The 18,904-nt window shown below is 33.6% G+C and overlaps 1 protein-coding gene across 1 annotated transcript in view; it reads right to left on the bottom strand.

Annotated features, from left to right (window-relative positions):
• Positions 1-18,904, bottom strand: part of SPAG16 (sperm associated antigen 16) — an 838,437-nt gene that overhangs the window by 257,386 nt on the left and 562,147 nt on the right. Inside the window, exon 14 of the mRNA XM_020288215.2 lies at positions 1,756-1,821. Within this exon, the coding sequence (XP_020143804.1) occupies positions 1,756-1,821 (66 nt within the window). The remainder of the gene's footprint in view (positions 1-1,755; positions 1,822-18,904) is intronic.

Here is an 18,904-nt window from a genome sequence, read left to right as displayed (position 1 = left end):
TCTATTTCCATATTTATTAATTTTTCTATTTAGAATGCCAAACAGTGTGTCTTTTTCGGCTATGATATAGCTTGCCAAAATAAAATGCCTGGTTTACAGAATTCTAGTTTACTTCATTTCAGCTTCCATTTAATTTTCTCAGGACATGTAAAGCTATAAGATACTTAATAGAGTTTTAGCATAAAACTATATCCTATATCACATGAGACCATAATGCTTAAATATCTCTATATTCTTCTAGAAATAACAATTTTGCTTGGTATCTACAACCAAACCATAATATAATTTTGAACTAATCATCTCACTACAGTCAATTAAGTGGAATATTCCTTAAAAAAGACAAATCTATTAAAATATAATTGTGGTTGAGCCGATCATTAAAATTCCCAAGCCTGACAATGACACCAGCACAATTTCACTTGGAGCAATCAACACTCCCTTGTTAGATATAATTTTTAGTGAGCATTTTTCCTCTTTTAAAAAGAATAATAATAGCATGATAGAAACAGAATTTTGACTATGCTATCATTTTGAAGTTAGATGTAAGTAATCTCTCAGATTTCTTTTTCAGCTAATTGGAAAAGAAATAGAATATGGAATTAAGATTCTTACTCTACTGGGAACTTAGAGACAAATTAAAATGTTAGATATAATTAAATCATAGAGTTTGAACAGACTTGAGAGGTCATTTATTTAGACAAACAACTTTCATCCAAGAAGAATCAAACTTAAATCATCCTTCCATGATTACTATCTGAACCCTTTTAAAGACACCCTCGATTAGCTTAGCAACTGTCTTAATTCATTTTGTATTATTGCTATATTAGAATACTACAGACTGGGTAATTTATAAATAAAGAAAGAAATTTATTTTTTACAGTTCTGGAGACTGGGAAGTACAAGAGCATGGCACTGGGATCTCATGAAGACCTTCATGCTTTATAATCCCGTAATGGAAGGTAGAAGGGCATGAGAGCACAAAGTGAAAGAGATAGAACTCATGACCTCAAGCCCTTTTTTAATAGACACTAATTTGTTTGTGAGGGTGGAGCCCTCATAATCTAAACACCTCGCATTCACCAACTCCAAACACTGTTGCATTGGGGAATAAGTTTGTGACATATAATCTTTGGGGTTGCATTTAAACCACGGCAGACTCAAAGCAATGTTTTAACAATTTTCATTGTTGGTGAAATCATCTTTACATCTGAATGGATATCTGAAGTTGCAAATAAAACACTTTTGTTTTGTAATTAGTTTATATGAAGAAATATATATTTGAAACTTTTGCATGAGGAATTGAAAAGCTGTCAAATCAAGGTTGTTCTGTTCTAAACTGAAGAAAATTTCTGTTTCTTTAACTGTTTTTCTTATTCTTCAGATTTCCTTTCAAGAACTTTAGTTATGCTTATGATCCTGCATTACAATTTAATGCAGTCTATATTGCACTTACTTTTTTGAAGTCCAAATTAGATAAAACGTTCTTAAAATGTGTTTAAGTAGAGTTGAATACAATAGAATTCCTCTTCAATCCTGCCACTACTTATTGTGTATGTGTGTGTGTGTGTGTGTGTGTTAAAGATGTTTTAATATTCTGTAACCCTATACTATCTATATATTTTTAATTGTTTATAATTAATTTCTCAATTTGTTCTCCTCACCCAATTAAGTTACCATTAAACATTGGTAATTTGTTTCATAAAGAATTTCTATATATGAAACATTAAAATAATGTATTGGGCAACCTGAACTTACCCTTGGAGCGAAGGTGGCATCGTTGATAGAATGCATGTGACCATAAAGTGACTGCTCACATTTACCCTAGGAAGACAAAGCAGAAATAAAATTAAATACATCCCATTTGATACATGAAAAGGAATTGAAAAATACGTTTATGTAAGTTTTAAAACAATTGTTTAGCCTAATAAAAAAATTAATACATTTTCACAATAAAAAATATTAGCTCACCTACCATTCAGAATCATACAAAGCTACACCACTGGTGAATGTGCCACAGTGCTGGTATCTACACTGAAATTCTATTTTTTTTGCTTTTACACCATTGGGCTGGTGGTGAATTCTCAATAAGTAGCTCCATTTCACAAATAGTGTAGTTTTCAAGGTCTGGGGACAAAGCTCTTGTTTTCATCACAGCATTTCCACCCCTGCTAGGGGTGGGAGCAGTAGTTGTTTTTTCTCTTTTTAAATTTTAGAATTACATTTTAATTTCTAAATTTTTGCAGTTCAGCATTAATATCATTAAATGTATATAAAATATTATGAAATCTATACAGTGGTATTTTTTTAATACAGAAACAATCATTTGTTTTGTTAAAACTATACCTTATATCTATCCATTCAGCTTCTCTTCTCCAAACAATAGCTAAAATTAAAATTAACTATAAAATACTATTAATGTGTTATGGATCTATCCAAGAAAGATAGATCCATAACACAGTACAATGAGGATCTAAATGTGAGGCCTTTCATTTTGATATAAATGTTCAAAGGACATTCTTGACTATTGTAGGGAAATACAAATTCTATAGAAGAACCAGGGAAAGTTATATCTGGACAATTGTTTGGAGATTCTTGCTACTGGCTTTGAAATTCAGATCTCATACGATAATTTGTGCATTCAAGAAATATTTTTGAGCAATTAATATATGGCAGTCAGATTCTAGGTGCTTAGGATATATCAACAAAATAGACAAAGAACCTTATCCTCATGGGCCTATATTCTAGTGGGGGAAGATAGACATTTTATTAAAAAGGCACAAAGTGTGTTAGAAGATGATAAATGAGAAAAGAAGAAAATGTCAAGCAAGGTTACAGATATCAGGAGTTTGGGGATTAGGGGGCTAAAGGCAAATTATATTATCAAATCCCATGATCCAGTTTGGCCTCACTCAGAAGATACAGTTTGAGTGAATACTGAAGTTAGTAAGGGCATTGGCCAAGAAGACATTTGGAGGAAAAGTGTTTTACATGGAAAGAAAAGCTAGAGCAAACGTCCCCAGGTAAGAGTTTGCCTCATTTGTTTCTGGAACAAGGAAGCCAGTGTGGCTGCAGGGAAATCAGTCAGGAGAAAAGCAGATTTACTCAAAAGGCTTCATCTATTCTCATTAACTACCTTGTATTAACTTAGCCTTAAAGCTTTTAAGGCTGGGAGAGAGATTACATAAAGACTACAAAATAAGATACTAAAGATAGATCATCATCATGATATCCCTCATTGTTATCGATCATTTGTGGAATATTTTTGAATGAAACAAAGTTGGAAAGGCTTTATAATTAAACTTCATTTAATTTTCACGATTGCCATTGTATTCAGCAAGTTAAATTTCAAATATCTATTTACAGAATCAATCCCTGCTCATACAGTGCAAAACTTCCCCACATAAATTTAAATTTCACAAAAATACACTGAAACACGTTGGCACTCTCTCAGGATTCTCCCCCTACCCTTTGTTATTCTGGTTTAGTATCTTGATACTGTTATAACTTCAAACCAATTATGCTGAGAACTTCAAATCATCCAAATTCCCAAAGTAGAAATAAATTACTTACAAAGCCAAAAATGCAAAGTATAAAATGTTATAATTAGGTTTTTTTTATATTATCTTAGAAACTTTTATGGTTAATTTTCTTTGAGAACTAATATATAGTGATATAATATTATACATGTATAGTGATGTTAATACTTTTACCAAGATTTAAATTAGCAAATTTGTCTTAAGATATTTTTTGCACTAATAAAAAAAAGTTTTGTGTTTAGTGTTCTTCTAACCTGAGAATCTCTAAACTATTTGATTAATTGGTAAGGAAAATGTATTTTTTTCATTCAAATTCTGAATGCCAAGTTTTAATTCAAAGTAGAATCTCTAAGGCACTTTTGAAAAGCCCTGGAAATATAGGGTTATAAAGGAAATGCTGACGGACCACATTTGTGCTGCTATAACAAAACCTGACTTGAAGATAAATGTTTCATGAATTAAGAAAAGTTAAAAAAGCTTTTCTATCCAGCTTTGTTCCTAAGATAAAAATGAATCTATTCTTTTGTGGTATAGGGAATATTTGGGCTACTAATATTCTAGTCTGCAAATAGCCTTAATCAAAAGCAATACCCAAACTGGGACATTAAAATTTGGAATATCCTCTTTGATGAATTCTTGTCAGAATTTTTGCTTTCAAAGGAGAAAATTTTTTTAAAAAGGGGAGAGTTTACAAAAGAATTATCATGTGACCCAATATGCATTGCTCCAGCATTTGATTCTCTCAGAGAAGCTGTGTGCAGTAATGGTTTCTACTGCTTGCCTCGGGGGTGGAAATGCCTGGCACTTAATGCTCGGATCTGCCACCTAATAGCTATGTGACCTTAATTATTTATTGCTGGGCACAGTGGCTCACACCCGTAATCTCAGCACTTTGGGAGGCAGAGGCAGGAGGATTGCTTGAGGACAGAGTTCTAGACAACCCTGGGCAACCTAATGAGACCCAGTCTCTACAAACAAACAAACAACAATTTAGCCAGGTGTGTTGGCACACACTTGTAGTCCTAGCTACTTGGGAAGGTGAGATAGGAGGATCACTTGAGCACAAGAGTTCAAGATTGGAGGGAGCTGTGATCAGCCTGGCCAACAAGCAAGACCCTGTCTCTAAAAAACAAAACAAAACCCAAATGGCTTCCCTCCACTGTGAGACCCCTGGAGAAATTTAGGAACATCTTCCTAGAGGCATTTGTTTACATCGGGGGTTGCAAGCCTAGAGGCTTTTCCACCTCTTCAGGAAAGGTTTGTTTACATTTCCGAGCAAAACTTTCTCAATCTATCCGCCCCCAGCCCCCATCCCTATCCACTCCTGGAGGAAAGGAGGAAAACTGAGATTCATAGTTTCTGTGGTACATAATCTCACTATACCCACAGGGTATACCTGGGTGTCATTGCTTACCTCCTGTCTCCATGGGGAATTTGGGAATGGAATGGAAAATAAACACAAACTGTTCTGTGAGTAAGGAAATGATTTGATCTCTGATACAGAAACCTCCTTCTTCCTGTCAGGATAATAAATGAGTAAACGTAGACAAAAAAACATAAAGCTGTCACACTGGCCTTCCTGTTTTCTGACAGGTCTACCATGCTCCTGCCTTTGTATTTTTTTTTTTTTTTCTCTACCTCACATGCTCTCATGTAGATAGATACATGTCCTTGTTCTTCCCACTCTGCTCTCAACTCAAACATAACCTTTTCAATGGTGCCTGAGACCTAATATTCTTGACCCCTTGTCTTACGACCAGTCATTACAGTAGCAGAAACTGTTTTACAAAACTCCCTTCTTTTTCCTCTTGGGCACACAGCAGACTTGAGGTTAAGTGTGATGTCCTGCCAGTGAAACGCAGGCAGTCGTGAAATAAGTCCCATATAGGTGTGGCCCATAAAAAATGATCACCCATTCTCCCTAATTGCTTTATTTTCCCCTCTTTGCAGGCTATAAACAGAGGGCTTTAGCTTATGAGGTTATCCATAATGGAAGGAGCCTCTTCAGGGAAGATTTATTTGCATTTCAGAGCAAAGGTTTCTCCATAAGAGGCTCCTTCCATTATAAAATTTTCTCCTTCCATTGTCTAATTTGAAAGTCATTTAACCCTTTATGTGCAAAGAGATGAAGGGAGTGGGCCCATTTGCTAAATTTTTCCAATTTCCTCATTTTTGGGTGTATATGCACCTCCTGGTCCCCATGTGGTTGTGTGAGGATATGTAATAAATTCTGGCTCAAGAGCTGTGAGTGGAAATAAAATGTAACACCCCTTTCATGTTCCCCTAACCCTACCTTTCCAGCCTTTAATTACAAGTGCAATCCCTCTAGAGAATACTTTTTTTCTCTCCAGCAGAAACCAGCAGAATTCAAGGTAGTGGCCGCTAGATCATTCTGGATCCCTGAGTAAGATAAGCAGGAGTCTCTCCCAGCCTCCCACTTCCAATCTATGAAGGACACAGAATAGGAGCAAAATATAGATGTCGTGAGATTTGGAAGTTGTTTGTTACCATAATACAATCTAGCCTAGCCTGACTGACATAAACCCTATGAATAAAGATTAATCTTGTCTCCTCTAGAATATTAAAAGCCTTTTTACTGTCAGTGCCATGTGAAAAGTTGAAAAAATATTAAAATAATACTTATCAAAAGCCTAATACTAAAGACAAAAAACCTTAAAAACTCTTAAAAATTAGGTCTAAATTAAATCACAAAGCAAGCAGCCAAACATATTATCACTAAAATCATTAAAGAGCTAATGCTCAAAAATTTCCTTTCTCATCATAATGACTTACTTATTTAACCAATGAATTTAATATTCTTTAGAAAAAAAATTAAGTCTTAATAATATAAAGTGAGCCCACTGTATTCAGCTTTTTCCCTTGAAGGATACCTTTAAAAATGTCTTTTTGACATCTTAAAGCAATTTTATCTTAGTGACATAATTTACGTGTAGCAAAATGTATCTTAGCTACTTAGCTCAATGAATTTTTATCTGTTTATATCTAGCTAAGATACATTTTGCAACTCAGATTAAGATACAGAAAACTTCCATCACTCCAGAAAGTTCCCTCCTATCTTTTTAGTAAAAAAAACCCCAATTTTTAAATTAATTCTATTTTGTTAAGAAAAGAAGCATAACAATATGGCTGTAAAATCAAGTATTACAAATGACTATTCAATGAAAAGTTAGTTTCACATCCCATATGCAACCACCGTAAATATGTTTTGTGTGTATTATGGACAAATCTGTGTACATACAATTACTTTTCCTCAACATCTCATGTGTCTACCTCAGTTCTTGAATAAATTAAATCATGCGCTATATGTGCATTTTATTATGAGAGGTAGTATATGGTGGTGATGAAGAATGTGATATGGGAATGAAATTGCAAGGTTTAGAATTCAGCTCATTGGAAAGTTGTTGATAATATATTTTATTTGTATAAACACTATGCCAAATACACATAGTAACTATTTTAATCTCTACTATATAAAATTAGTAGTATTTTAAATCCCCATTTACAGTTGGAGAAATTCATGTAAAGTGATTAGCTAATGCCTACACAAGTCAGGAATATTAGTATTTATAGATTAATTTGTAGGTTTTTTTTTCTATTCATTGTTCTACTTATTAATTTTTGTTGGCTAAATTTAAAAAGTTACCATTCTCCCAGGAAAAGACTCATTGTTTTATATCCATGGTAACAAACACCAGAACTAGTTTTAAACTCCTCTAATCAATTAGTAACAGTTCTGTAGCCCTGCTTACAAGTTAACAATGACAACTTGTTTGAAAATGATCTAATTAATCAATGACAACTCCAGTTAGCACTCTAAAAGCCAAATAGCAATAGAGTCATGATTTGAAAGTCAGCCAATTGGCTCAAGATTCACTGCAGTGAACATGTTTCTAAGGCTGTTATCAACTTTCTTCTACTTCTGTAACTGGCAAAAACAAGTCTCATTGACCAACCCAAGCTACTATTCTAAAACTAGTACCCATTTCTGCCTCTGTGACCAACACAATCCAAAGTAATCTTCACGAAAACTGGACCTAAGACCAGCAATTGGATTTATTCAATGTGTAACTGACTAATATGCCTCTCCCACATATAAGTATACTATACACTTAGCTTTTTGGTTTCAGATATTGAGTGGTGTTCTTATCCTTTGACACAATTAATGGAATTTAATTTGTTAGAGCTACCATAACAAGGTTCCCCAGACTGGGTGGCTTAAACAACACAAATATATTTTTTCACAGTTCTGTAGTCTAGAAGTCCAAGATCAAGGTCTAGGTAGGGCTGGCTTCATTATGATGCCTTTTATCTTGGCTTGTAGATGGCTGCTATCTCTCTATATCTTTACCTGTTTTTTTCTCTATATCTGTGTTCTAATCTCTTCTTATGGTGACACCAGTCACCAGTGGATTAGGGCCCATCCCAATGGTGTCCTTTAACCTTAATTATCTCTTTAAAGACCCTATCTCCAAATACAATCACCTTCTGAAGCACTGGGGATTAGGACATCAACATACAGATTTAAGGGGACATAATTCAACCCAGAACAAAGGGCTAGAGATATCCTTATTCTACTACCTATAAAATATCTTAGGAATGTAATAGTCATTGGGAAATTAGCTTGTTTCAAAAAGTTAAACTGTGGCATTACAGTATTTATTGCATTATAGATAGAAATTACAAATATCGTATAAATGTATTTTGAGCTTATATATAAATAGTCTTGAAATGAAAAGTTGCATATTTTATGTCATATTTGAGTATATATCTAAACAGACTTGAATATCATTCATACATATAATGTAATGATTAACAGCACAGTGTCTGGAGTGAAACTGCTTGGGTTTGAATTTGGGCTTTGCTTCTTACTTGGTCCTTGGAACACTGTAAGCCTCAGCATTTTCATCTGTGAAATAGTAATAATATAGGAATTGTATGTACAACATAATGCCATTTTGAGAATTAAGTCAATTCATCTAAAGTACTTAGATTGCTGCCTGGGACACAGCAAGTGCTCAATAAATGTTAATTATTACATAATCACAATACACAGATTGCAAGCTCCTATGATAGTGGGGATAACATCTATTTTCTTCATGTCACATATATCTACCACAGTGATTGAGTAGAACAGGGTATATAATTTATAATTATAACCACAATGATGATCTGGCACATGAAAGACATTTAATAAATATATTTTAATTATTACAAACAGGGTGATCCTAGGAAACATATTAAGTAAATATAGTAAGTTTACCCTTCACCAACTTTCCTTTCTTTACCACATGACCTCTGCCTTTTCAAGGCAATTCAGGCAAAAAGGACAACCTCTTAGGAATTTTGATTTTATAAAAGAAGCCCCACGGGAAGGAACTCCAAGAAAGAGAGCCCTAATAATGGAACTTCAAAACAATTTGACAGTTGCACAAAATAAAGTTTTTTGCACTAAATTTTTATAATAAAGTTTTTTTTTTCCTGTTCACAGTACCTCTTGTTCTTAGCCACTCCTAATACACCTGCCTAGCTCTTCACATCACAATAGAAGCACCATCTCCTTATGAGATCACTTCTGTATATTTTTAGAAAAAAATTTCTTATAGTAAAATATTTCAGAACATCTAAGAAAAATTCTCTAAATAAAATATATTGAAGTTAAAGGGGAATTATATTGTATAATTGTGCTTTATATATTTTTATTTCAAATTTTATAACCAATTAAAAGTACTACTAATTAAGAGAAAGCAAACGGTGTCTAAGCATGGGTGGACCTAAAGTTTATACCAGCTATGAGAGAAACATTTCCCTATTCATTCTCAGCTAGGTGCAGTTGTTTCTATTATAGCTATTACCTTAGTTATCAAGTTTAAAAATTAATTTCAAAAGAATTTTATGAAGATTATTTTTTAACTGAACAAGGCTAAATGTTTTAATATAATAGAATAATTCATATTTCACATTTTCTGCAAAATTTAAAAATTATATTTATGAAACTAAAGAATTTAGTCTTATAGGTTTACAAGCTGTTAAAATAATAAATTCTCATTATTATTACTGGAATGATCTCACTGGCAAATAAATTGGAAACAGAGTAATCATTAAGAAGACTCTTAGTTTTTGTTATTTCATGTAAATAACTAACCATGTCTGTGAAAGATTGATTACAGCTTTTAAAATGTTTGCTGAATCCATGTGTAATTAAGATGAGTTAAATATGCAAATCAAGCCTAATTAGCTTCATTTATTAATGTTAGTTTGCCTTGCCTCTACCAAATTTCCACTGTGGATCTGTTTTAGGACATAGTATTTTTTATTTCTTTGTTCTATGTTGATTGCCAAAGAAACTAGCTATTTTTCAGAAAGTGGAAAAGCTTTTATGTAAGATTCTTCATGCCACTCAGAAACAAGCATTAAAAAATGCTCCCAGTATCATGAAAACTGACTAAAATGCAATTTATATATATACACATAGACACATACATATATATGTGTGTGTATATATATATATATATATATATATATGTATGTTCCCAATCACCTTACGTTAGACTATATTTAATTAATTCCATTTCATCTAAGTTGTAAACCCTTTGGGAATTTCTTTTGATGAAAATGAGCCTTTTGTCACAATATATCTAACACAGTGATTGAGTACAACAGGGTAGAGCAGGCAGCATCAAATGAACCAAAGTTGTTTGTAGAAGTGCCTTTTCCTTCAGAAAATATCTACATTTTCTTGCATTAAAAAAACTAACCTCTCTGTGAAATCACCATCCTCATAAAATTCATGTGGAAAACATAGAGTCAGGTCTTACAAGGAACATAGTTATTGGAAATAATGCAAAGAAAATATAGTACCATCATTAGAGGGAAACACGAATAAAAACAAATATTCAAGTTCAGAGTCAATCTCATTCACTCCTGATAAGCAAAAGGAGGAAAAAAAATCACATGTCAGGGCAAATAGATTCTTAATTTCATCATTTCTCTTTCTGTTATCTATTCAATTAATTCTTCTCATTATTAATTATCCCACAATTCAAATTTCCCAAATACAGAAAATTATTTCACATTATTACTGATTTTATTACCTGCTTAAATGTATACTGTTGTTATTTTTAATAAATTTTTTTTTTTCTAATGAAAATCATGTCCTTTTTTCAAGGTTTCTGAAGGGATATATATTTTTTATTGTGCTTATAAAAACACAAGAGATCTACCTCCTTAACAATTTTTTAACTACAGTTTATTATTGTTAACTGTAACTACAATGTTATAAAGCAGATCTCCAACACTTTTTCATCTTGCATAACTGAAACTTTACACAAATTAAGGGGCTATAATTTTTATGACAGTATTTGCTTCTCAAATTAAGAAGACAATATGAGTTTTTAATTTTTTGTATGATACTGATATGAATTTTTAAGATCATTGGTAAAATAAGATAAAAAGATATATTCAGAAAGGAAAAATCCTCAAATATAAGACTCAGTTTTATAATGGGTAGCTTTCTTTTACTCAAGAAATATTTATTTAAAATCCACGATATGCCAACTACACTACTAGAGTAATAGAATGTTTAAATTGGAAGTTTGAGCTAAGCCTGAAGGCAATAGAATCCACATTCCAAAGTGAGTAGCCATCACCATGGATGAAAGACATGTGTGATGAATTTGAAGTTCCTCATCCATGTGGAGGCTTAAAAGGGTTAGTAGTTGAACTAGAGAAAGAGGGCTTCTGTATGTCTGAGGTTTCTCTGCTGGATGCCTCCAAGCCAGGGGTCCTCAAATTTTTTAAAGAGGGGGCCAGTTCATTGTCCCTCAGACTGTTAGAGAGTGTGCATTGTGGGCCCAGGACAAGTCGGCTGCTACGCAGGACAGGCAGTGGCAGCAAAAACACCTGGAGGGCCGGATAAATGTGCTAGGGAGCCCGTATGTAGCCCATGAGCTGTAGTTTGAGGATGCCTGCTCCAACCTAAGGAAAAAAAAAACATCCTGCCAGAGAGAGATATAATTGTCAAGAGATGAATTTCACAGGTGAGATCCGCAGCAGTGTGGGAACTTCAGCAAACACATGAAGGAGGTTAACTTTACACATGTGATCACTCCAGAAAGTGCTGGACTCAATCTCCAGTGTACTAAGAACTTTCAAGTTCCTTCTACCTCATCATCCTCCCTACCATACTCCAACAACCCTGATGATTTTGAAACCATCGTTAGGCAAATGAGGGGGTCTAGAAGGTCCTGAAACAGTACTCCTCTGGCTCTCAGTGATTCATGTCCTCTTACATGCAATCCCTTCCCAAGTCCTCTCAAAAGTTTCATCCAATCACAGCATTGACTGGAAGGCCAGAAATTTATCTAAATTAGATCCAGGTGTTGATGATGTGCCTGAAGTATAGTTTCTTAACTATAACTCCTTGAGTTTAGTTCTTCTAAATGTATAGACCTGTGAAACTAAAAGAGACAAATTATCTACCCCCATATACCCAGGATACATTGTTGGAACAAGCACAAGATGCCCACTATACACATTCCTGTTCTAAAAGGTGAAAAATGAAGACACAAAGGAGTCTGCAGTCCATAACAATTCTGAAATTCAGTCATACAAATTTTATAAGCTCTGTGATTAGGTCTCAACGCCTGGGAATAATTTTTCATGACTCTGAGTCCTGCTCTATGATAAATTAGAAAGTAAAGCATACTTTGGGAACAGATATTTTAGAGCAGTGATTGTCAACCTTTTGGGTGCATAAGAACTAAGCGGAAAGCTTAAGATGAATATTTTTACATAAAAATATTTCTTCTTATGAGGCTCTACTTAAAGAGTTTCCAAATCAATATGTACACATGAGGTTCAGGAATATGTATTTTAATTAGCATAGCATATGATTCTAACATGTAGTTTGTGCAAATAAAAGATTTGGTTTAGTGCTTGTCAAATTTTAATGTTTATACAAATGCCCTAGAGATCTTATTAAAATGCAGATTCTTATTCATTAGGCCAATGGCGTGCTGGAAAGCTTGTTTTCTGAAACACTCATTTGTAGCATTTGCCAAGTTCCATAGTGTACATATTCCCTCCATGGACAATTTCAAGCTACCAACTTGATGTCATTGAACTCAGATTTGGGAAGAGTCATGAATATTCAGCTCTAATGGACCAGTGTGAGCCAGTGAGCCAACTCTAGCACACCACTGCCTGGAGCCCAAGATTCTGAATTTGTAATAAGCTCCCAGGTGATATGGATGTTGCTAGTACAGGTGATACCGTAAATAATAAGGATCCAGTAGAGAATCACAGAAAACCTCCCGGGGAAAGTAATATTTAACGAGATATACACAATAAACGGCAAGTTACTTGGGCAAATCATGGGATAGAGGAAAAAATTATCAGCATGCCCATTTATTTTTACATTGTTTATGAATGCTTTGGTGTTATGATGACAGAGTTGTTAAGACACAGATCCCAGGCCTTCAAATCCAGCCTTTTATAGAAAAAGTTTGCTGAATCCTGAACTAGAGCATCAAGTTAATAACTACACTCTCTTAACAACTACACAATGTTCTTATCACTAGGCTTTGTTACATGGCTATAAAAAACACATATACATACGTGAATAACCCACAGACACACATGAGCAAGCATGTAATATACATAAACACACATATACATATATGGACCTAAAACACATATACGGACCTAAAAACACACGTATACATGCACATACATGCATATGCACACACAAAACCAGTAATATAATCTAGTTAATTTAATTAAGTGAAAAAAATATATATATACATTAGAATAAAAAAGATTTAATCATCACTATTGAAGAAATAAAAAATACAAGCATTATTATGGTAATAAATTTGAAATCTAGGACAAATGAATTATTTGTATTTAAGAAAATATAAACCAAATTAGTTTGTGAATTATTATATAAATATTGAAGTGAGAGCTAAAAGGGTAAAAAGAGGACTCTAAAGTATCATGGAGGTAGATCATAACTGCAGGGAGCAACTACCATCCCTAGGGCTGAGGGACCAAAGAAAAGTTTGAATATTACATCTTCAAGATTAGAGGAAGTGCTTAACCACTTCGGTACTAGCGTGGGCTACAGTCGGTAGTCACAAATGAACATGCATGTCAACTGTAGCCGACAGCCGAGCGTCGATTTTAGCCAACAGCCGTGATATGACTTTTCTAATTTTTCATTTATCAAAATAAAATTGTGAACATTTAAAAATAACGTAAGGAAAACATATATGTATATGTTACCTATTCTGATTTACATTACAAGTAAAAGCTGCCTGTAAAGTAAAACAAGCTTTCAGTGCTTTCAAGCTTTCTTCATCACACAAGAGCAAAACGGATTCATCGTCAATGCACAGCACAAACTATTGTGCGGACTATGGGTGCCGGCTGTGAAGCGCCATACCGAAGTGGTTAAAGATAGACTTCTAAAATGAGGTGCTGCTCAGCTGGTGTTAGTGTCTTTGAAGAGAGTGCAATGAGGCTGGTTCTATGAGTTTGGAAAAAATTGAAAATTGATTCAGCTGATGCGGTAGGAAGGGCATGCTGCTGTGGGAACGAAGCAGCAAGCCACTTGCATCCACAAAAAGCCCACAGGAAGTAGATACACAAACACAAAGAACCAAGTCCTGGCATCCTTCTGCAGCTTCACCATTTCCCTTAGCTCCTCCTTGGGCAGAGCTCAACATGGAGACCACTGGTAAGTAGAAATGGGGATTGCAGAGTTTCAACCTCAGGATCATATAGCTGAGTTTAGAAGGGTGTATTTGAAGCTGATAGGTAATAAGTTAGTAATTTGGATAAGTATAAAATATGAATATGTTAATTAAAAAAGTAAACATTTTTCAATGGTGAAAGATACTATAAATAAGGTAACAGGAAAAATATGATTTGATAAAAAAAATTTCCAATGCAGATGATAAAGAGCATATATAAAATAAAAACAAAATATTTCCATAGGAAATATGGACAAAGAATATGAATAGGCCATTTACATAAGAGGAAATACAAATCTATGAGGAGATTTTTCAAAGTCACTAGTCAGTGAAATGCAAACTAAAGTGACAACTTCAAATTCACCTACTGGTTGGCAGGCATATGGGGAAAAGGGTGCTTTCATTTACTAGTGTAGAAATGTGGAAAGCAATTTGATAATATCTATTAAAATTTAAAATGATGTGTTTCTTTGCAATAAAAGCAGCGTGTGTAAATTTACATCTGAGTATGTTTTTTTGGAGCATTGTTTGTGGCAGCAAAAACCTAGAAGGAAGTGCACATCAAGAAAAGAATTTTGACATAAACTCTTATTCTTGAGCCTACTATATAGTCAATAAAATAATAAAATATAATTCTATTAGTTGATTTTGAATTAGTTCTACCAGATAAATCTAAATGAGAAAAGAAAAAATGCGTAGAAGTAGGTATAATAGGATATTGTATTGTACAAGTAATGATCAAAGGGCTTTGTCTGTGAATGTGTTTGTGGGGTTTTTGTTGTTGTTCTTTGAAATGCTTTCTTCTTTTTTGTTGAACTTGTAGGTGCAGTTGGATTAATCATAATATTTTACAAAACACATTTTAATCAGGTTGTTAATATGTTAGAATGGAGAGAGTGACTGGATAAAGGGAAGAAGATAGGAATTGGGAGAAAAATTCCAAGCATAAAGGAATCCATTTCTGTAAAATGGTTTCTATATGTGGATAGATATGTTCATATACATAAATAGATTAGAGATGATGCTAAATATTTATACTATATTGTTAAATAATAAAAGCAAGTTATAGATTAATATGTAGAGTGAGATTCTATTTTATTAAAACAAACATTACAGCAACAACAGCATACATTGAGTGAGTGTTTACTATATGCCAGGCATACTTCTAACAGATACAATACAAAGTCATAGAAGAGTCTGGTGCCAGATCACCTGAGCTTTTGTTCAAATGCTGGCTCTTCTTCTGACCAGCTACGTGACCTTCCCACTTTGGATGAGTTGCTTAATATCTCTGTACTTCAGTTTTTCTATCTGTAAAATGGGTATTGTACTTTTATTGTAGCTTTTTTATTTCAGAATATCACGGAGGTATGGGTGTACAAACATTTTGGTTACAAGTCAGGGCTACAAGCATGCTCTTCCCCCATACAGTTCACTCCACATCCATTAGTTATATAGTTTTTTGAGAAATAAATGAAATCATAATGTAAAATGCTTAGAAAAACATTTTGCATATAGTATACACTCAATAAACCTTAGCTATTATTATGAGCAAGGAGAAAGGCATGGAAGACTTTATATAGAGGTTAATAATTAACACTGGTCAGTGCTGTGGGATTGAAGTTAGGGAAGTGAGAGAGATACTTGGATTTACTTTCTATGTATCAAGTGATTTCCTTGTTCTACTTTTTATCACACATAAAGCAAATTTAATTGTAGCCAACATTTTCATGACCTAAAGACAGACCTAAACTCAGAAAGCAAAACAAAAGTCACAATCAAGTATTGTGAGATTTTAGATTGTTCATTTATTTATTCTCATTTTTTATTTACACATTTCTTCATAAAATATTTATAGGGTGCCTTCAAGGAACTAATGTAGGCTCTGATGCTATATCAGGATGTATTTTTACTCTCAAATGACTCACAGACTAATGAATAAGAGACACACTTTAATAAAATCTCTACAAATAATCACTGTGATAAACACAAGAAAGTAAAATCAGGATGTTAGAAACAGTATTATATGGGTTTTGGAAGTTAGGCAAAGTTTCAGTAAGGATATTATATTTGAGCTGAAATCTTAATAATAAGGGGGAATAAAGGAATAGAAGTTGAGGGGAGCATTTTGGGCATAAGCAATAGCTGGAGCTGAAGCCATGTTGTACAAATCCATTCTTTTATTTGGTTAGTTGATTGGTTCTATCTTCTACTTTGATCAGTTCATATGCCACTCCTTTTTTCTTTGACTCTTGACACTGTAAGAGATCTTAAACAAATAAAGAGGAGGTGCCTCTGAGGGAATTGGACTAGTTCTGATTGATATTCAGAGTCTATTTTCTGGTAGTGGTTGCTTTTGAAAAAATTGTTGAGCTTCTCTGAATTTGGGAAGAAATTGAGTATTGCTGTCCTTTCTTCATATTTTTTTTTTTTAGTGTTTAAAATTACCTATAGAGAATTATTTTGAACATGTTTCAATCTCCCTGTTCTTGTTCTTATTATTCTTTTTGTTCTTCTTCTTTCTTCTTCATCTCCCTCTTTCTCTTCCACTTATTTCTCTTTCTTCATTCTCCTTCTTCATTATCATCATCCTCACACTTCACATCTTATAGCTCTTTTGCAGAAGTTATTGATTTGTATATAGACTCATATTTTATTATTGACAAAAAATTGATGCCTGCGTATAGATACGTTATCAGTGAAACATATTCCACATTACAAAACTGAATCTCTCTGATAGCCATGTAAAAAGTATATTGCAAAGGCATGAATATGTGTAGGGAGAGCAGTTAGTTGCTCAGACAGCAGATACTTATATCTTGACACTGGACAGAAGTAGTGTGAGTCTTAAGGAGAAGTAGGGATTTGGTAAACATTTAGAAGATTATGTCAATATAATTTGGTAAATGGCTGGTCATGGCTTGCAATTTTAGTGATGACCCCTAAATTTGGAGTTGAGGAACTGGATGGATTTGTTTAGAGAACTTCAGATAATGGAAAACTTTAGGGAAGAATATCATAAGTTCAACTTTTAAGTATTGTGCTTAAGGTGTTTTTGAAGCAACCATGGAGGAAATTCTAAAATGTCATTAGATAAGAGGTTCTAGTCTCAGAAGAGAAGTTAGAGATAGAGACAAAGTTTATAGATTATTGGTGAGTAGATGGTAATTTATACTGTAGGCCTGGATAAGAATGCTTAGAAACACTATAGAAAAAGGGCCTAAGTATACACTTTAAAAACCTCCAACATTTAAAGGGAAGTCAGAGGAGAATGACAGACCACAAGCAAAGCCAATGATGTAAATGTTTGTATATGATCTTTACTATTTCTTGAGAATAAATTCTAAGAAAACAGGTTACTAGATAAAAAAATTATATATTACTAAGGCTAATACATAATGCAAAAATGCCCTGTTGATTAAATTTTTGAATTTGAATCCTACAATAAGTTTATTTTTTTTATTTTTTACTTTTTTTGAGACAAAGTCTTGCTTTGTTGCCCAGGCTAGAGTGAGTGCCACCTTGGCATCAGCCTATCTCACAGCAACCTCAAACTCCTGGGCTCAAGCAATCCTTCTGCCTCAGCCTCCTGAGTAGTTTGGACTACAGGCATGCGCCACCATGCCCGGCTAATTTTTTCTATATATATTAGTTGGCCAATTAATTTCTTTCTATTTATAGTAGAGATGGGATCTTGCTCTTGCTCAGGCTGGTTTTGAACTCCTGACCTCGAGCAATCCACCCGCCTCGGCCTCCCAGAGTGCTAGGATTACAGGCGTGAGCCATCACACCCAGCCAATAAGTTTATTTTAAGACCAGTTTTCCTCTATCCTTATCTCAAATAGAGACTATCATTTAAAACTAATGTTGTTACAGTCAGGCTTAATTTATTTATAAATTCTTATTTTATCAAATATATGCTGAAAATATTAAAAGCTCAAACAATACTTTTAAAGTCATTTAAGAATTTAGGATCTTGCTTATAATACTTAAGGATGATTGCAATACTAAAAACACACAGTCCCTTGCCTAGGCCTCTGTAATTCCACTCCCTAGCAACAACCAGATTGAAACTCTTCCAGTTGTTTTGTTTTACACAATTTAAGTACCTCTATATACAGTACCTAAATGATATGCTTAAACTACTATCAATTGATGCATACATATTAGATTATGTTTTGATTTTTCATTTATTATGGAAAATTATTATACTTTCTTAAAATAGTATCACATACTCCTCCCTCATCCTCCTGAAATTACATTTGTAGTTAAATCAATACTATCTGTTTACATTATTGGGATTAATTTTCTAATGTTCATTTCTAAACCGAAGTGATATATCAAAATTGTGTTTATTTTCTCATACTCCACTCCTCCCAACTAGTAATTGACTCATTCTTTTTCATTTGCTAAATTTTATTTTTATATATTGCAAATATCTCCCTTCAGTCTGCAACAACCTCTCCATTCAATTTTTCACATATTGAGAAAGATTCATTGATTGTTCTGGCAAGGTATTGGGACAGGCATAGAGGATACAGCAATGGACAAGATAGACCTAACCCTGTCCTACTTTGCCATAAAGAGATCATCAGT

This window comes from Microcebus murinus, chromosome 8 (assembly GCF_040939455.1).
Source record: "Microcebus murinus isolate Inina chromosome 8, M.murinus_Inina_mat1.0, whole genome shotgun sequence".
Lineage (NCBI taxonomy): Eukaryota > Metazoa > Chordata > Mammalia > Primates > Cheirogaleidae > Microcebus > Microcebus murinus.
Note: the sequence above shows the minus strand (reverse complement) of the source record. Positions and strands in the feature narration are given on the sequence as shown.